This window comes from Eumetopias jubatus, unplaced genomic scaffold, assembly GCF_037043125.1.
Source record: "Eumetopias jubatus isolate StellerSeaLion01/CBP00866 unplaced genomic scaffold, mEumJub1_p1.0 scaffold_10, whole genome shotgun sequence".
NCBI classification, from domain to species: domain Eukaryota; kingdom Metazoa; phylum Chordata; class Mammalia; order Carnivora; family Otariidae; genus Eumetopias; species Eumetopias jubatus.
This window is the reverse complement of record NW_028274816.1, coordinates 101,449,537-101,469,019: the sequence shown is the minus strand read 5'-3', so window position 1 is coordinate 101,469,019 and position 19,483 is coordinate 101,449,537. Positions and strand designations below refer to the sequence as shown.

Sequence of the window (19,483 nt, the reverse complement as noted above, 5' to 3'; positions counted from 1 at the left end):
TCTTGCTCTGCTCCTCTCCCCTGCTCATGTACTGTCTCTCTTGCTCTCTCTCAAATAAATAAAATATTAAAATATTAAAATAAAATTTAAAAAAGAGTTGTAATGAAAAGTTATCAATGATGGTATATCCCGATTTAAAAGTATGTATTTATGTGGGTGCCTGCTGGCTCAGTGGGTGGAGCATGGGACTCTTGATCTCAGGGTAGTGAGTTCCAGGCCCACCTTGGGTATAGAGATTACTTAAAAATAAAATCTTGGGGTGCCTGGGTGGCTCAGTCGTTAGACGTCTGCCTTCAGCTCAGTCATGATCCCAGGGTCCTGGGATCGAGCCCTGCATCGGGCTCCCTGCTCAGGGGGAAGCCTGCTTCTCCCTCTGCCACTCCCCCTGCTTATGTTCCCTCTCTCACTGTGTCTCTCTGTCAAATAAATAAAAAAAATCTTTTTAAAGAAAAGGTTGGGTATTTTTTTAAGATTTTATTTATTGGGATCCCTGGGTGGCTCAGGCGGTTAAGCATCTGCCTTTGGCTGAAGTCATGACCCCAGGATCCTGGGATTTAGTCCCATTTCGGGCTTCTTGCTCAGCGAGGAGCCTGCTTCTCCCTCTGCCTCTGCTCCCCCTCCCCCCCCACCCCGCTTGTGCTCACTCGCGCGCTCGCTCTCTCTCTGACAAATCAATAAATAAAATTTTAAAATTTTTATTTATTTATGTAGAGTGGGGGAGGGGCAGAGGCAGAGGGAGAGAATCCTAAGCAGACTCAGCACAGAGCCCAACCGGGGGCTCGATGCCAGGACCCTTCAAGAGCTGAAGGCTTAACCGACTGAACCACCCAGGCATCCTCATGACCACCCTATTTAAAATGCCAACCCACCCTACTACCTTCCTCTCCCCCACCACCCTCTGTGTTCCCAATCTCCTTCCCTTCCCTTTTATCTTTTCTTTTGCTTTCCCGTGTTGATCAGATTTATGGTTTGCTGTGTGTCTGCATCACTAAAATATAAGCTATAATAGGGCAGGATTTGTCCTGTTCGCTGACATATTCCAAGCACTTAGAATTGTGCCTGGCACATGGTAGGCACTCGGTAAAGATTTGTTGAAATTGGTTAGTGCTCACACCATAGTAATTGGTAAATAATTTGAATACATCAGCTAAAAATACCTTATAAAAGTATCCTTTAAAAAGCAGCCAAAGGATAAAAGAAACAAAGACAAGAAGAAAGAAAGAAAGAAAGAAAGAGAGAAAGGGAGGAAGGAAGGAAGGAAGAAAGAAAGAAGAAAGAAAGAAAGAAAGAAAGAAAGAAAGAAAGAAAGAAAGAAAGGGAGGAAGGAAGGAAGGAAGAAAGAACGAAAGAAGAAAGAAGAGAAAGAAAGAAAGGGAGGAAGGAAGGAAGGAAGGAAGGAAGAAAGAACGAAAGAAGAAAGAAAGAAGAGAAAGAAAGAAAGGGAGGAAGGAAGGAAGGAAGGAAGGAAGAAAGAACGAAAGAAGAAAGAAGAAAGAGAAAGAAAGAAAGAAAGAAGAAAGAGAAAGAAAGAAAGAAGAAAAAAGAAAAGAAAGAAAGAAAGAAAAAACAAAGCACATCATGGGGAAACGACTGACGTTAGCAACCATTATAAATCCAAAATGATTGGGGTGTGGGGCGCCTGGGTCACTCAGTCATTAAGCATCTGACTTCGGCTCAGCTCATGATCCCAGGGTCCTGGAATCGAGTCCGCATCAGGGTCCCGGCTCCACAGGAAGCCTGCTTCTCCCTCTCCCACTCCCTCTGCTTGTGTTCCCTCTCTCGCTGTCTCTCTGTCAAATAAATAAATAAAATCTTAAAAAAAAAAAAGAGGGGCACCTGGGTGGCTCAGTCGTTAAGCGGCTGCCTTCGGCTCAGGTCGTGATCCCAGGGTCCTGGGATCGAGCCCCACATCGGGCTCCCTGCTCTGTGGGAAGCCTGCTTCTCCCTCTCCCACTCCCCCTGTTTGTGTTCCCTCTCTCTCTGTCTCTCTCTCTCTGTCAAATAAATAAAAATAAAATCTTAAAAAAAAAAAGATTGGGGTGTCTGGGTGGCCCAGTCGGACTCTTGGTTTTGGCTCAGGACATGATCTCAGGGTCGTGATATCAGGCTGCACCTTGGGCTCCCTGCTGAGTGTGGAGCTGGCTTGAGATTTTCTCTCTCCCTCACTCTCTCTCTCTCTCACAAGGAAGGAAGGAAGGGAGGGGGGGGGGAGAAAGAAAAGAAAAGAAGAGAAGAGAAAAGGAAAAGAAAACAAAAGAAAAGATCCAAAATGGTTGTATGCAGAATTAGAATATCCACCATCCTGCCGCCCTGCCGCCCATGCCCTCAATTACCCGACTAACGGAGGCATGGCCTTGCTGGTGTAGAAAATGCTGCTCCTTCTGCTTTGTCGGTTCTCAAGTTCATTTCCGAGTTAAAGCTTGCTTTATTTCAGATTGTGACTTTTCTTGAACATTTGGAAGTTTCTAATCAGCTCTCAGAGGATTTCACTGTTCGTCTTAGGATACAGGTGTCACTCGAAATGTCTTTACCTGAAGTTCTCAGTCAGTTTCAGTTTCTTAACAATGCTGTTTTCCTCTTTCTTGAATTCTTCTCTTGTTTTGCTGGGGTTTTTCCAACACGTCAAATGAAAACAAATGTTGTTTGTTTGTTCCAGAAAGGGAGTGGAGGCAGTAAGCTTGCTGAGTCCTTCAGCCAGCATCTCTCTTTTGTTCATGTCTAGAATGTTGTCAAGTTTACATTCCAGGTGACTGATGATACCACAGAGGCCAGTCTTGGCTGTCACAACTTCCTCCACGTGTTGCTCAAGCTCCCTGTGCATCCCCATCTCCCTTGAACCTCTCAGTGTCTGTGAAATTGCATAAAAACAGTGGAAGCCAGTTTTCTGAGATAGACGTTCTCTATGCCTGGAGGAAGTAGTGAACAAATTCAAGGTGTGTCCATCCGGTTGTACTATGAACTCATCAGCGTGTCTTGCCATGAAAGCCTACTGTGAAGAATTTTGTAAAAACAAATCACCCACTGCGGCACCTGGGTGGCTCAGTTGGTTAAGCACCAGACCTCGGCTCAGGTTATGATCTCGGGGTCCCCGCTGGGCAGGGAATCTGCTTCTCCCTCTCCCTCTGTCCCTTTTCCCACTTGTGTTCTCTCTCTCTCTCAAATAGATAAAATCTTAAAAAAAAAAAATCACCCACTGATTTATCTCTGAGAACATCTAGCTTCTTATTAAGCAAACTTGCCTAGAGCAAAAGATAAGTAAAATAGCCAGAAATGTGGACCGTCCACTTTTTCCATCAACAATCAAGAGGTAAAGGCTGGAGGAAGTCAAGGAGAGAAGAAAAAATGATGCAGAATTTCAGGAAAATGGAGAAAAATTGAGAGACAACGTGGAGGTGACATTCAAGCCTCAGCTTAAGAAGAAATTAAAAAAAAAAAGCCATCTGTTGTCTTGTAGCCACTGATAGAATCAGTACAAAGAAATTCAGTGGGAGCCTTGGAAAATGGAAATAATGAATACTGTTTTCTGAATTAAGTTAGGACCCAGCACTATTCAAAATCTCTGGTCTTGGTGGATGTAAATGCATAAAATATCGAGCATTTATTTCATCAGAGAAGGGTTAAAACTCAAAAACACAAACGACAAATCCCTTCCAGAAGGCCACACCTTGTCTCTTGATTCCCTGCTTGCATTTTGGGAAACGGCTGATGACCCCACAATCCACGGACAAAGTCTTCGGAGCAACAAGGGAACAAGATGATTAGAAGCCTTCTTTCAGGCTAGCTGAACTAGCGGGGCTCTTGTAGTCCTCTTTTTTTATTTCCCTGGCAGAGGCCTGGGCAATCACAGGCCCACAGCACCCTCTGCTGTTGAATCGCAAAGGACGGTGCCTGGGTGTTGGGACCAAGACGGCTAATGGATTCTGGTCTTGGGCAAGAGGCAAATTACAAGAGCAGAAGAAACTCAAAATTAGTTTCCATGCGAAACCTCAGGATGAGTTCATCTTGCTGGTAGCAGACAGCAAAGACAAAGCAAAATAAAACTGGGCAGCTAAACTTTTCCAGCAAGGCAGCTTCTCAGCCTTTTCCAAGCTGAGTGGAAAACCCCAATTCACCCACACCAAGGCTCCAAAACAGGAAAAATACACTTTTTCTAGTGTCGTTTCTTTCTTTCTTTCTTTTTTTAAAGATTTTATTCATTTATTTGACAAAGAGAGACACAGCGAGAGAGGGAACATAAGCAGGGCGAGTGGGAGAGGGAGAAGCAGGCTCCCCACGGAGCAGGGAGCAGGGAGCCTGATGCGGGGCTCGATCCCAGGGCCCTGGGATCATGACCTGAGCCGAAGGCAGACGCCCAATGACTGAGCCACCCAGGCGCCCCTCTAGTGTCATTTCTGAAGCACATGTAATACTATCTCCATAGAGATTGAGCCCAGAGTAACAGAGAGAGGGAGAGAAGTGGGCTTAGAAGTAAATGTAGGGATTTAGGAGCTTATCTTCTGGAACCCCCAAAGAATAAACCCCTAGCTTTTCAGTTCCAGCATTATAATGTATGCGCGTGCCCTAACAGAGGTAAAATTAGAGGCTACATGACAATGTTATAATGGAAGATTTTCACTTCTGTTTGTAGATTGCTTAATTGATCCTTTTTCCTTGCCAAAGGCACCAGACAGCCTTGAGATCTTTAAATGCTCCCATCTTAAAATCATTTATTTAACCATGAAAGAGATACTAGTTTATAAACAAAGATATTCGTCATATATATACATTTGTGTGACCTTTTAAGGTCTGTGAGTAGATAGAGAGAGGACACACACACAGCACAGTGGTCAGGCAGATGGACCCGGGAGCCAGGCTGCTGGTTCAAAAATGTGCCCTGCCATTTACTAGCTGAGTGACCTCAAGCAAGCTCCTTACCTCTCTGTGCCTCAGTATCCTCATCTGTAAAATGGGGATGACAATAGGATCTATCTCATGGAGTTGTTATGAGAATTGAGTGCATCGGTATTTGTAAAGTGCTTCGAACAATGCTGGCAGAACTAGGTTAAGTGTTGATTTAATACCAATCGATGATTAAACAGTGCCAAACAATAATAAAATAAAAAGTGCGTGGTGGCACTGACATCTGCTTTTCTTTTTTTTAAAGATTTTATTTATTTGTCAGAGAGAGAGAGAGAGAGCAGAAGCAGGGGGAGCTGCAGGCAGAGGGAGAAGCAGGCTCCCCGCTGATCAAGGAGCCCGATGCAGGGCTCCATCCCAGGACCCTGGGATCATGACCTGAGCTGAAGGCACACGCCCAACTGACAGCCACCCAGGTGTCCCTGACATCTGCTTTTCAATACCTGGAATTGCGGTCAGCAGAGGTTTTTATCAAGTATGCCTTCCCTGCTTTCATGAGATCTTCAACTGTGATGTCTCTGTCACCCTCTTTTTTTTTTTTTTTTTTAAGAGAGAGCGTGCCTGTGTGTGGGAAGGGAAGAGCAGAGGGAGAGAGAATCGAGAGAGAATCTTAAGCAGGCCCCACACTCAGCATGGAGCCGTCTCGGGGCTTGATCTTGCAACCCTGAGATCGTGACCCCAGCTGACATCAAGAGTCGGATGCTTACCCAACTGAGTCACCCAGCCACCCCCTCTTTGTCACCCTCTTTCTCCTTAGGTGCAATGCAGGCTTTCCCTTCTGCTAATGCGGAGAAATATGGCCTCTTAGGGTCAGAAAAAAATAGCCCAGCCATGGTGGGAGAGGCTCATTTGGGTGAAGAGCAAAATGAGTTTCATGTCTGTCTTATTTTTTGCCTCCTTATAACAGCCAAAGAAAAGGCACTCAAAATACATATGGCTCATCGAAGAATCCAGGAGCCCCTTTAAGACCCTGGTGCCCGTCTGGGGCTCAGGGACAATTCACAGCTCTAGAATTTCCATAAAGGGCTCAGAAACAGCCATCTGGCTGGAAGGGAAACCAGCAGAGTTGTCAAAACACACTGGATTTGTTTGCCTCGTCAGCACACTGCTTTATTTGAGATGGCCCGGATGCTGGGCATCGTGAAAGGCCTCCCCTGTCGCTGCCACGACTCCCCCTGTCCCCGCTCCCCTCCCCTGCATTATCCTCTTTTACTTCACCCTGTTCTTTTCCTCTGTGACTTGACAGAGTGTATAATTTCACATTTATTTGCTCGTCTCTTTCCTGTCTCTCCTCCGTGGCCGTCCATGCCGTCAGCGTGGGGACCACAGCCGTGTCATTTACCAGTGCGGCCCGCTTCTCAGAACAGTGGCCAGCACACATTACCTCCTCAACAAGTGGCTATGGACTAAATGGACAAATGAACTCTGTGGTTGCTTCTTATATACACAAGTCAACAACAACCCAAACCAGTTCGATGAGATGAAAGGAAGAGGGAGGGACTTTACCCAGAAGAAAATGATGATTCCTGCCTTATTTCTGAAAAACTTGGCTTTGAGGTTGGTGTCGGAGGATGGACAGGGCTATTTCCCAGCACGCCTTGACAGCAGGGTACTTCTGCAGGGAGTTGATGAGAGGATGAGAGAGAGAGAGAGAGAGAGAGAGAGAGAGAAAGGCTGTCCCTGTGGGAGCCTTTTTGCTCTGGACACCAGCCCTGCTCTCCTTCCTTCAAGTTTAGAGCCTGGCCCTCTGCCGGCTGTCGTCTACACAGAAGGTGCAGACCTTTCTGGAAAAAGAAAGAAATTTCTCCATCACTCTTTCCGGAATAGCCTTGGTTGCCCTCCATTGAGGACACTTTAGTCACCGTTTGGATCTAATTCAGGAAAGGAACGGGAGACACAGAAGCTTTCTGCAAGAGGGTTTTTCATTGGGGTATATTGGGCCATCTGTTTTCCCAGTGAGGCCCAGGAGTTTGAGTTCTTATTAAGGATGAGACCTGGCATTCCAGCATAGCTTGGCTGACTCCCTGGCTTCCACTCAGGACTAGAGTGTGGGGTGGGGCTTCAGGACATGTGGGCACGGTGCCTTCCTGAATTCAGTCTGCCTCCATCTCTCATCTGATGTCTTTTGTTTTCCGTTCTAACCTCTGATCCAGTACCTACATATGCACATACAGTCACATGGGAGACCCTCACCTGGGCGCTAGCCCCGGCATCTGCGTCTCCAGCCATTCACAGGCACCTAAGTCATAAGACAAGGAAAAGGAGCCCCTTGTCACTATTTCTATGCCGTAAAAGTGGGTTACAGCAATATTCCTGGATATATGATCTGTGTGTGTGTGTGTGTGTGTGTGTACATAAAACTATCACATTTTGTGCTAATACCTTCATTCTGCTTGTTCTCATTTAATGTTACTCTAATAAATGATTAAACCCATTCTGCTTTGTTTTCTGAACCTCACAAGAGACAACGGACCCTGTATTTTCCTAATCGAGTTATTCCAGAAATTTCCTTCTGACGATGCCATGTTCACCTCCCTATTTTCAAGTCAAGAAACTAAAACTCAGGGAGAGTCTCAGCAGGGAGACCGGACACCCTGGTTTTCCTGAGATCATCCTGGTTTGTGACTGTGGTTCTGGAGCACCCCTTTCGCCCCTTAGAGGTGTCTGAGTTCGGGTCATAAATGAAATAGTTACTCTAGGTCTTTGTGAGCAGAACCGACCTGAGTGATGGCAAGCAAGGGTAGCCTCCAGTCCACTGCTTTTTCATTATACCCTGATGAAGCAGAAACAGAGGACAAGGAGCTCTCTCTCTCTCTCTCTCTCTCTCACATACACACACGAAAATGAATTCAAATGGGTCTCTGTTGAAGGGAATCCTGCCTGAGCCCTTCTGTAAATAAGGAATCTTCTGTGAGGTAAATATTACATCCCCATCTCCCACCAATGAATCTATTTTGTGCTGCGTGAGTTTTATACTATGGTTTTATCTTAAAACATGGCACTCATTTAACTGAGAAAAGCAAGTTGCAGAGAAGTGTGCTGCCATTTGTTCCAAAAGAGGGAAGATTTATGCACATCTGTGAAAAAAATACTACCAGAGGATACATCAGAGATTGATAACAGTGGTTGTCTCTGGCAAGGGAAATTGGGTGAGTTGGGGGCAAGGTTGGAGGAAGACTTTAAAAATACATTTTAAAAATTTTTTGGGGCACCTGGCCTGCTCAGTCGTGGAGCCATGCAGCTCTTGACCTCAGGGTTGAGTTCAAGCCCCACGTTGGGTGTAGAGATTACTTAAAAGTAAAATCTTGGGGCACCTGAGTGGCTCAGTCGTTAAGCGTCTGCCCTCGGCTCAGGTCATGATCCCAGGGTCCTGGGATCAAGCCCTGCATCGGGCTCCCTGCTCGGCGGGGGGCCTGCTTCTCCCCCTGCCTCTCCCCCTGCTTGTGCCCTCTCGCTATCTGTCTCGAATAAATCTTAAAAAAAAGTAAAATCTTAAAAAAATAAAATCTCTTGATGACACCTGCCACACTCCTAGGCAGCCCACTGATGTGGCATCAATGCCTAAATTTTGCCTCAGAAACTCAAAATTCCCTGTCCTTCTGCCCCACCTCCACCCCCGTGCTGCCGGGCTCTAATCCACCTCCCTGGCTCCCGCTGAAGTCCTCAGACAGGACTCCTGTCCCTCACAAGTAAGCTGCCTTGTGGCTTTTGATCTTACCAGAGAGCCATCTCAGCTGCATTCTCTTTGGGAGAAGACAGAGTGGACCCTGTCGGCTCTCCTCGGGGCGTCTTGACCCAAGGGAACATGATTCCCCACCAGAGCTGGATTGACCCAGGGGCCCCGTGCACTTACAATCAATACTCGGTTTGCAGGTAAAGAGGAACAGAACATTTAGGCAATCAAAAATTAAGTGTTCTTAGGTCATCTCAGGGAACACACGAAGTGGTTTCCCCACTTACAGTTGAATGCATTACTTCACCACACCCCAGAGAATTTAAGTGCTGCCTTTTCGGCCACTTTGCTGGGGACCAAACTAAGGTTGAAAAGACAAAAACACTTTCCCAAGGCAAACAAGTGACAGAACCCAGAATTTTGTTTTTGTTTTTTTGGTTGTATTCTTATATAGTGAAACAGAACATCGTGGAATAAAACAGACTATAATGAACAACTATAAAGCCAACAACTATGTAATTTCCACCCAGTTCACAAACACACACCACTGCTGGCCACCCAGAAACCCCCCTCCCACCCTCGCCTTGGGTCCCTTCCCCCAGAGGTAAACGCCATCCTTTTAAAAACCGATCACTTTCCGATAGATGCTTTCTTTTCTAGTTTTACCAGCCATGGGTGCACAAAGCCAGGATTTCCACTCAGGTCTATGAAACTCCAACATCTATGTTCTTCACCTCAAGGTCATGCTTCCTCTTGTCCCATCAGTTACTGAAAGATTGGTTTCAACCTTCCATCGAGTGGGAATTTACGTCTCTTCTTTTAGCTGTCAATTTCTCCTTTATGTTGAGGTTGTTATTAGATGCACACAGATCTAGAACTACTTTGTCTTCCTTTGATCACTACAGGTCCCTCTTTAGCTCTAACAATGATTCTGAAAGGCTCATTGGTCTGACACCAGCTCTCTTCCGGTTAGTCTTCCACACCTTTCTCCAGCCCTTCTCTGCCTCAGTAACAGACATGGAGCCTCCCTCTCCTGTATTTGTGTGGTCTCTTGACCTATTCAGTCATCAATGCTTTTTAGTTCTAAGACACAGGACTAGGCAAATAAGGACAAGAAAACAAGGAGATCTGAATGACTGGCTCGCCCTCCCCTCAGGCAGTTAGGTTTCCCCAGGAAGAAAGGTTGCAGTAGCTTTAGAGAAATCAGCACACTGCATCACCGTAATGCCCCCAGTGCAGGTTATGCCTACCGGGGGCCAAATTAGAAAGCTGTTCATTCACAGATACTCATCGCACACACGCCCCAGAGAATGCCATATAAATCAGTCATATGCATGTGGTACCACGACCATTTCAAGTCAAATTATTTTATTGTCCAAGAGACTCTTTCTGTGGTCACAGGAGGCCCGTTCTCAATGGCAGGAGCCCCGGGGACTGAGTCCTCACTCCTCGGCGCTCTGAGTGCTGATGTAGTCCTGGAGGAGGGCCTGCACCTCTGCCCGCCGGCTCATCCTGGTGGCCTTGCCCTGGAAGCGGCCTTTCTTCCCAGCTCCTTTGCCCTCCAGAACCTCAGCCACCCTGGGGAGCAGAGACACAGTCAGGGAGGAAGGACGTCTTTGAGGGGAAAAACCACAGAAAAACCAAAAGCACCCCTGAGTCTTTCCCCCAGAGCCAAGGGAGGGAAAGAAAGAGTAGACGGCTTCTACAGATCATCCTTAAAAAAGTACTTACACGTGCACTGATAGAAACATACCATGTTTACTGTAAGAGTAACTGGGGGGACAAAAAATGAACTAGTATCTGTTGTTCCAGGTATTAAAAAAAAAAAAAAAAAGACGGAATAACTGGACACAACAGAAGTAGCTGGAAACAGGGGGAGGGGGCCTAGATAAATTATGGGAACCTCCAGGGAGCAGGGCAAGCGTCCACGAGCGGTAAGGGGCTATGGACACAAACGCCAGTCAGGAGCAGCAGGGCCGCAAGCTGGGGGTGAGGAGAAGCGGGACTGTGGCAGCGCGACAAGCCTGTCCTGTCTGAAGAGAGCGCCACCACCCCTTCCCTTGCAGCTGCTGCCATGCGGGGGTGCGGGGCCCAGTGTTGCCCCAGTGGGCCTTCTGTTCTTTTCCTTTTTTGAGAAAAGCCAGAACTCTATATTTTTATGTACAAATCCAATTTTAAAATGTAACAATGGGGGGCGCCTGGGTGGCTCAGTCGTTAAGCCTCTGCCTTCAGCTCACGTCATGAACCCGGGCTCCCTGCTCGGCGGGAAGCCTGCTTCTCCCTCTCCCACTCCCCCTGCTTGTGTTCCCTCTCTCGCTGTGGCTCTGTCAAATAAGTAAAATCTTAAAAAAAAAAAAAAAGTAACAAGGATTTTGAAAATTTAAAACAGTACACAGGCCAAACCAGTCTACAGGCCACATCTGGCTGCCTCTCAGGGACCTGTGCTTCAAATTCTTACGTTTTCCTGGGGCACCTGGGTGGCTCAGTCGTTAAGCGTCTGCCTTCCGCTCGGGTCATGATCCCAGGGTCCTGGGATCGAGCCCCGTATCGGGCTCCCTGCTCAGCGGGAAGCCAGTTCTCCCTCCCCCACTCCTCCTGCTTGTGTTCCCTCTCTCGCTGTGTCTCTGTCAAATAAATAAAATCTTAAAAAAAATAAATAAAAAATAAATAAATAAATTCTTATGTTTTCCTTTGAACATATATTCAACATAGCCAATTGGGACTTTGAAAACCCTCAACACCAGAAAGAGTATGGGGCACTACACCTCTGTATCTAATTTAAAGTAAGAAAATAATAATATGAAGGTAAAGAAATCCAACAAAGTTCTAATTTTTCAGTAACAACTGTATCAATGCCTATTTTTATTTCGTCTTAAAATCCAAAAAGGTGGTGTGTGTGTCTGCTCTGCCGTGCTGCATCTGCCTAGTGATAATCCAGCACCTGAATTCGTGTACCATTTACGTACCTCAATTTCTAAAAGAAAAAAACCAGAAAGCACAGAGGATTTGGAGCGAAAAAGACCCAGCTTTGAGTCTTAGTTCTGCCACGGTACCTGCGAGATCCCAGGCGCAGGACATGCTGTCCCTTATCTGCACGCTTAGGAATGATGGCAGCGATACTTATCCCTGCTCGGCCCACCCCACATGCCTGTGACATGAATCAAAATGAGATCGCAGAGGTGGCCCTTTTCGTCGGGCAAGGGCTGTATGCACCGGTTAGTGCAGGCGGTCCACAGAAGATTACCTGGGGCCCAACGTCTCCACGGCCTCAGTCGGCCCTGCCAGTAAGAAGAGCCCAGCACCCTTCTCATCACCCACGGTTAAGAACAGGAGGGTCTCCTACGAGGTAAGATAAAGAGGTAAGCCCTGATTCTTAAGAAAGTGGGATCAATCCCCCTAAACCCTGCCCTCTCCTCAGTCTCAAGATCAGACTTTTTGCCCCTAAACCATGAACGATGGTTTGTGATAAAGCAGCCCCTATACCGTAGCCCACCAGGGCCAAAAAACTTTTCGAGAATGACTATGGGAACTTGGATTAAACATCAAGAAGGAGGCAGAGGAAAAAAAAAGAAAAAGGGAGGCAGAAGGCTACTAACCACAGCCAGGTGCTAAATGCCTTTTGTGATCTGACTGCCCCCCACCTTCACAGCCTGGCCACCACCGCCTTGCCCCACGCACCCTGCGCCTGCCGCTGCCTAAAGCTCCCGGCAACCCTCTGTGCAGCAGGTTCCACCCCCTGCTGACTGATGACCACTAAGCAATCCTCCAGGCCCCCTGCCCTGGGGCCCCCCACCCTTTCAGGTGACACGTTCCTCACCCCCAGCATTTACCACCCTCAATCAGAAATGTCGACATACACACTTGTTTCCCAGACTCCAGAGTGAGCTCCTTGAGAATCAGGATGCTCTATACGGAAGTATGAAAAGAGGCATACACACTGCTTGGCCCGGAGCAGGGACCCCAAAAAGTATTTTTTAGAGTAAATGCAAAAGAGAGACCGGGAAATCATGAAGTTGTAGACTGTCAGGATGGGCAGGGGCACTTGAAGCCAGAGGCAAAGGAAAATGGAAGGGACAGCCCTCAAAGGGCCTAGCCAGCCCCATCACTTCTAAAACCAGGCCTTGGGCACACATAAATCTGAGTGGCTTGGAGGAGTTCCACCTCTGGTAAGAGGAACTCAGAAGCTGGTAACTGTCGCAGCCCCAGAAAGGTCAACAACCTAGATCTAACTCAGCACCTTTTTTAGCTAGTGCTAAAAAAAAAAACAACAACCCTGTATACTGAATGAACTTCTATTCTCTGCTCTTCATGTGTTCATGCGAAGGGACTTCAGCTAAACTAATGCCCCTCGCTTAGGTCTCCACTCAGGGTGGACAGAGAATCTCATGCTCCTCTTACCTCTGACCCAATCTCATTGGCGATGATATTCATGAACTCAGAATCACCCTCCTTCCTACAACAAAGGACACGGACGTGAAACCCGGCTTGGAGTGGGAGCTGGGAAACCGCGGGGAGCCCTGCTCCTCCTCACAAAGTTAGCCTTGCTGCTGTCCATGCGAAGTCCGAGGCCCCCTTAGCAAAGGCAGAGAGGGCGGCTGACGGCCGGCAGCGAGCCCTTCTCAGCAGTTTACAGCATGCTTTGCGTTCATGTGCGCCTCTCTCAAACATGATCACCCAGGTTCGGAGAGATCTGGTAGATGGTGAAGGGGGTCAGGGAAGCTGGTGATGAAAGTTATAGTCACAGTGTTGCTGGGAAGATGCTCTCATCGAACCCAGGAAATCTGGGCGATAAAGGTATACTGGAAGGTAACACATCTCCTAGGGTCTGCTCAGCCTGGAGAAACCGGTGAGCAACCCACCTCCCACAACGCACTGCACTCAGGGGAGAGGCTGAACCCCAAGCCCAACGCTCCCACACTTTGTCTCTCACCTATGTAATGTGACCACACCTCCCCAGTCCGGGCTGTTCCGAAGGCTGTGGGCGACGTGCACGGCAAGGTCTCTGAGCAGATTCAGGTTGTTCTGAAACAGACACCAGCACTCAGCGGACAGAAGGAGTAACAGGCGAGCTCACCATCCTCCCGCCACTTTGCTCTCCCCTCCCTCCCAGCTCTGACGAACTACACAGCCGGCTGGGCGGAGGGGTTGAGTCTGGGGAGGCTACTCCAGGCAGAGCCCCTGCCCTCTCCATCCTCTGTGGAATAAGTCACCTTCTGCAAGAGCTTGGTAGAGTTCTGTAGCTTCTTCACTGCTTCCACGTGATCCTCCGCTCCACACCTGCAAGGGAAAGGCACGTGGTCACCTGCCCAGCTTCCCAAATGGCTTGTGGTGCAGGGCCTAAATCCATGAAGCCCTTCTTGATAGTGCACCTCCCTCCAGATGGGGACCCCGGGACATTCCTAAGCAACTGAAGAAGATATAAAAGAACAAGCCATTTTACATAGGTCTGACTTACTGTCCAAAATGCTTGATCATTTACGATTGTATCTCACCCCACCAAGCTTAGAGATTAATCTCCCCAACCGGTAGGAGAGCTGAGCTTGGGGCGTGCAGGACCTCAGACATGGGGGGGGCGGGGGCAGGGGGCAGGGGATGTACTTCAGCAAGGTGGTCAGTGCTTTTTCACTTCCATGGCTTCTCTCCATCCACTTTAGCACCCGGTTCCCGGCCAGAAATGCCAGGTTGGTCTTGTTCTTTTTCCCCTTCTCGATGCCCAGAATTTTAATGACCTACATGAGGCAAGGGTGGGGGAACACACGCACATGCATGAACTGCAGTGGGGGCGAGACCTGAGAGTAGGAGCTCCCTAGACCTGCCCCCCAGGTCAGAAGCGAGAAAGGAGTGACTTCACCGAGGCCCCCTCCACTGTGCCCCTCGATCACTCCCAGCTGGTCATGATCCCCACTTCCCTAAGACCCTCCCTCCCAACCACTCAGGAGCCCTTCCTCACCTACCTGAAGGTCACTAAGATTGCTCACATGGGTCCCACAGCACATGTTGGCATCAACGCTCTCGATGGTAACGACTCGAACGGGCCCCACATGATCATCCGGCAAACCCCGGCCCCTCACCTGGAATGCAGCGGAAGAAGGGCTGTCTGACTTCTGAGGAGGGGCCCTCAGAGGGCCATTCTACAGATGCTGCCCGACTGGCTCTCCCTCACCTGCTCCACCTCTGGGTCATCCAGGCTCAGCTCTCGCACGTTCACAGGCAGCCGGGCCCTGATCTTTTCATTGACGCTCTGCTCGATGGCGACCACCTGCTCTGCAGTCACAGAGGGGCTGTCCAGTTCAATCACACTCCGGACTCGCCCTAACTCCCTGCCAGAAGAAGTGGAGTGGTCACCGGATGCTGCGGATGACCGCAATAACATAAAAAGTTTTACAGAGAAGGTTCATATAAATTATCTTATTCAATGCTCACAAGAATCCCGCAAGGTAGAGACTGTTGTTTCCTTTTCACAGGTGAGGGCTAAGAAGGAATGTGAGCAAGATCATATAGGAGAATTCACCCCCTGGGTCTCTGGGCTCCAAATTCCATGTTCTTTCCTTCTCCCATCCTCGTGTGTCCCGAGACACACAAGGTCACCCACCACCCTATCCTAAGAGGAAGAGGAGAACACAGCAGATTTTGAGTACTACCCTTTCTTTTCTCCCCCTACCTACTGACCCATTACTGGGAAGAGAGCTGGTAGTTGGGGACCTGTGACCTATGGTTAGTCTTATGTCCCCTGCTCACCATGATGTGGTCTTCCACCCAAACAGCTGGTCAGCAACTGCTGTGATTAGATGCTGCCCTGAGCAGAGAGAGCAAGAGACAGGGAAGAGTGAGCAGTGCAGCCGGCCACATATTCCCACGATATCGTCCCAGATACTCTCCTCGTTGAACACCTGCCAGGCACTGGCTATCGTACTTTTGACAGATATTTTACTAAAAATTCTCATGAGGGGGCACCTGGCTGGCCCAGTCAGTTAAGCAACAACCAACCAACTCTTGATTTCTGCTCAGGTCATGCTCTCGGGGCCCTGGGATCAAGCCCCGAATCGGGCTCCCTGCTCAGCAGGGAGACTATTTCTCCCCCTCTCTCTGTCTCCCTCTCCCTCTGCCTGCCTCTCCCCGTTTGTGCGTGCGTGCTCTCTCTGTCAAATCAATAAAATCTTGGGGCGCCTGGGTGGCTCAAATCATTGGGCATCTGCCTTTGGCTCAGGTCCTGATCCCAGGGTCCTGGGATCAAGCCCCGCATCGGGCTCCCTGCTCAGCGGGGAGTCTGCTTCTCCCTCTGACCCTCTCCCCTCTCATGCTCTCTCTCTCTCAAATAAATAAATAAAATCTTTTAAAAAATCAAAAAAAAAAAAAAAAAAAGAAGGAGAAGAAGAGGAAGATAAACTGACAGGACTCCATGGCTGGCTATCCCCAAAGAGGTGTCTGCACTGACTTTCAGGATTCGAGCAACCAGGTGGATGCTAATGGAAGATCAGGTCTGGGGAAAGAGATGCCTTCTTATGGCATCCATTTTGGACATACTGAATTTAAGAAGCCCAAGATATATCTAGATAAAGATAACAAGTAGGAAGTTGGTAATACTCAAATCCAGCAGTTATTCTAATACTTTTAATTGTTCATGTTGTTTTTATACCACTTATCATAAGCTTTGTGAATCAGAGCTGATTCTGAATGTCTGTCCTTTACAAAAGGTTACCTCCTAGAGAACCCAAACCATATCTCAATCCTCACGGCATCCCCATGCACGGCAACCCCCCCTCCTGCAGGGTCCCCACGCCGCCCCACCTACCTGAATGCTGCTGCATGTGGTCAAACCTCCGCTCCCAGTCCACCCGGACCTGGACCTTGGTCCCAGGGGCCAGGGGTGTCTGTGTGAAATGATCAGCCTGGGCCCCCCGGCGGGTCACTCGCAGCACAGAGATGTCATTGATTGTTCCGTGGTCATCAGGCTGAGGAAAGAAGTAAAGCTGATCAGTGTGGCGGGAGGGCAGAGCTTACCTTAACTCCTGGATACAAAGACCCTCTAGGGAAAGGGTGTGAGAAACACACCCAGAATTTGAGATTCCCTAAGGGAGAAAAGGCAATGACAAATGAGGTGGTCCACTTTGTTCCATGAGAGACTCTGCTCTCTTCACCCTGAATACCCATATATATTGTTCTTTAGAACAAAATAACAGAATTGAAACAAAGATTGTAACTATAGCAACGAAGATCTTAGTAAAACCTGAAGAATCTTAATCATCACTCTCACTGCCTTAATTCAGATTATCTTTCAATAGTTTCTAAAATGGTTTCCTCCCTCCCTCCACTCCATCTTCCGCACTACTAACTAGAATTAGATTCAAAAACATTCACTCATTTTAGGGATGCCTGGCTAGCTCAGTCGGTGGAGCATGTGACTCTTGATCTTGGGGTCATGAGTTTGAGCCCCACCTGGGGTGCAGAGATTACTTCAAAAAAAATAAAAACATTCATTCATTAAAAAAAATATCTAGGGGCACCTGGGTGGCTCAGTCGGTTAAGCGTCTGCCTTCAGCTCAGGTCATGATCCCAGGGTCCTGGTATTGAGCCCCACATTCCTGCTGAGCAGGGAGCCTGCTTCTCCCTCTCCTTCTGCCTGCTGCTCCCCCTGCTTGTGCGAGCTCTCTCTCTCTCTCTGTGTGTTAGAAAATATATATATATCTAGTGCCAAATGCTTACAAGACACTGCAACCAAGAACACAACGTAAACAAGACAAGGCCCCTCATGGAACTTAAGGATCTGGAAAAGAATACAGACACACACACAGGTCACTGCACTATGATCTGCAACATGCCACAGTGTGAAAAGTACATTGTTCTAGAGGAGCTCAGAGGAAAGAGACCTAATAGTCTTCAGGAATCAGGGAAGACTTCCTGAAAGAAATGACGCATAAAGTGAGTCCTCCCATAGTTGCCGGAGGTCACAGGTTTTCCTTCAGCAGAAAATCCCTATAATAATGATGACACGGATATGAAATCGGAACTTTCTCACTATCAAGTTTACTAAACATGTTCTCTTGTGTCACTTCTTTGCCTAAGTACCTCCACGGCTCGCCACAGCTTCTTTTTTTTTTTTAAGATTTTATTTATTTTTTTTTAATTTGAGAGAGAAAGAGCAGGAGTAGGAGGAGCAGAAGAAGAGAGAGAATCTCAAGCAGACCCTGCGCTGAGCGCAGAGCCCAATGCAGGGCTCAATCTCACGACCCTGAGATCACAACCTGAGCCAAAACCAAGAGTCCAACGCTTAACAGACTGTGTCACCCAGGAACCCCTCACCCCAGCTTCCTGAATGAAGTCTACACACCTTAACACATCCTTCAAGTTCCTCCGCGCTGGCCCCAATTTACCTTTCCAAGGTCATTTCCAGCCTGCCATCAACACACACCACAGGCTCCGACTACACTGGACTATTTGCAGTTAACTAGACAGGTCAGATTCCTTCAGGCTTCCCTGCCTTTGGTTTGTGCTACTATTCCCTGCTGGAATTTGCTGCTATTACCCTCCTTTCCCGTGTTTGCGCTGGACCATGCCCCTACCCCATCACAGCACAGATAAGCCTGTCTTCCACTGTGCTCCTTCAGGGGGATCTTTTCCAGGCCCTGGCAAACACCCTAAGCTAATGCCTCACCGCTTTGCACTTGCTCTTCTCGCTGCCTGGAATACTTCCCCCTTCCCCACCAGCACCATTTGGCAACTGCAATGGCTTACCCCCTCTCTTCACCTAGCTCTCTACTGAAATAACTTGCCCCCTCCCTAGGAGAACATCCCAGCACTGTCTTTCCCTCAAGCTTTAATTTTCTTCATAGCACTTACCATACCGGGCATTCTATTTTATCTACTCACCACTTTGTCTATTTTCTCCCATAAGTATTCTACGTATGTACAGATGCTGCCTTGTTCACCCCTTATCCTTAGTCCCTGGAATAAGTGCCCAGCATATGTTATGGCCCGATAAATATCTGTTGGGTGAACAAATGACCTGAATTGAACTAACTTCCATCTGCGTTCATCACGGCTGGGGCAGAGGGGCAGGAGGGCATTTCCCACCTGAGCGGAAAGGAATGAGGGGCTTCCTGGGAAGGGATCGGGGTGAGGCGGGGGCCTGGTACCTGTCCCCCGCCCTCAGGGAAAAGCAGCGTGTCTTCCAGCACCACATGGAAGCCACTCAGCACATCCTTCTTGCCGTTGCTTCCTTCGGTCTGCAGCTCGGCGGGGCGGCAGGAGACCACCGTGGTGGTGAACTGCACGGAGAGGGACAGAGAAGCCCGACCCCAGCCCTCAGGCTACCGGGGCAGGGTCTCCCTCGGCACCCCCTCCACGCGGCGCCCTCCTCCGCACCGCCCCATCCGCCCTCGCCCAGCCGGCCGCACCTCGCGGGCGTAGCTGTCCCGCTGACACCGGAACGCCATCGCCGCCGTCGCCCGGGACGCGGGGACCCGCGCACCCTAGAACGCCCGCGGCCCGACGGAGAGCCGCGCGGGACAATCTTCACTGCGGGCGCGTCTCCGCGCAGAAGCGAGAGGGGAAAGGACGGGGTGTGGCTTGGACAAATTTACTGCAAACGCGATTTGCGATTTGCGATTTGCTGACGTTCCGGGGGGCCTAGCGACTGTGTGAAGACTTGGAAAAAACCAGAAGACAAAATAAAACAAAACTGCTTGCGGCCTGAACTTGTCAAGGCACTCAATTTTAGCCCCGCGCAGTCTCGGCTGGGTGGTACTGTTTTGGAGAGACGGCGGCGCTGCCCAACAGAAATTAGTGCAAGCCCCATATGCTAATGTTGTATTGAAAGCAACAGATCCAGAATATTATGTCAATGTGTAATAACGAGTGTAAAAATGAGTGGGATTTTGTTTCCGCACAAAATTTTCGAAAGCTGTTGTGTATTTT

At 48.5% G+C, this 19,483-nt stretch overlaps 1 protein-coding gene and 1 long non-coding RNA gene across 5 annotated transcripts in view; both read right to left on the bottom strand.

Annotated features, from left to right (window-relative positions):
* LOC114201343 (uncharacterized) overlaps positions 1-2,865 on the bottom strand; it is a 45,169-nt gene extending 42,304 nt beyond the window's left edge. For both annotated transcript variants that reach the window (XR_003607627.2, XR_003607626.2), the window contains exon 1: positions 2,334-2,865. This is a non-coding gene — a long non-coding RNA (uncharacterized LOC114201343). The remainder of the gene's footprint in view (positions 1-2,333) is intronic.
* Positions 2,866-9,920: 7,055 nt separating this feature from the next.
* AARSD1 (alanyl-tRNA synthetase domain containing 1) lies at positions 9,921-19,089 on the bottom strand. 3 transcript variants are annotated; one of them, XM_028093961.2, is made up of 12 exons: positions 18,964-19,088; positions 18,703-18,834; positions 16,362-16,521; positions 15,308-15,365; positions 14,733-14,889; positions 14,524-14,640; positions 14,168-14,298; positions 13,780-13,846; positions 13,500-13,591; positions 12,968-13,022; positions 11,814-11,908; positions 9,921-10,147 (listed from the first exon to the last, which is right to left on the bottom strand). In XM_028093961.2, the coding sequence occupies exons 1-12, from the start codon at positions 19,000-19,002 to the stop codon at positions 10,012-10,014; spliced, it is 1,239 nt and encodes a 412-aa protein (XP_027949762.2). In that variant the 5' UTR covers positions 19,003-19,088; the 3' UTR covers positions 9,921-10,011. The 3 variants fall into 3 exon arrangements, with proteins under 3 accessions (XP_027949762.2, XP_027949763.2, XP_027949764.2); XM_028093962.2 differs by lacking the exon at positions 18,703-18,834 and having other exon boundaries at positions 18,964-19,089; XM_028093963.2 differs by lacking the exons at positions 9,921-10,147; positions 11,814-11,908; positions 12,968-13,022 and adding an exon at positions 13,033-13,288 and having other exon boundaries at positions 18,964-19,089.
* Positions 19,090-19,483: the final 394 nt, after the last annotated feature.

Excerpts from the sequence above, each read along its gene's own strand:
- AARSD1 (XM_028093961.2), bottom strand. The coding sequence starts at position 19,002 with ATGGCGTTCCGGTGTCAGCGGGACAGCTACGCCCGCGAG. Across the intron at positions 16,522-18,702 it reads TCCCTGAGGGCGGGGGACAG|CCTGATGACCACGGAACAAT; the intron begins GTACCAGGCCCC and ends TTCTTTCCTCAG. Across the intron at positions 14,299-14,523 it reads GCAATCTTAGTGACCTTCAG|GTCATTAAAATTCTGGGCAT; the intron begins GTAGGTGAGGAA and ends TGCCTCATGTAG.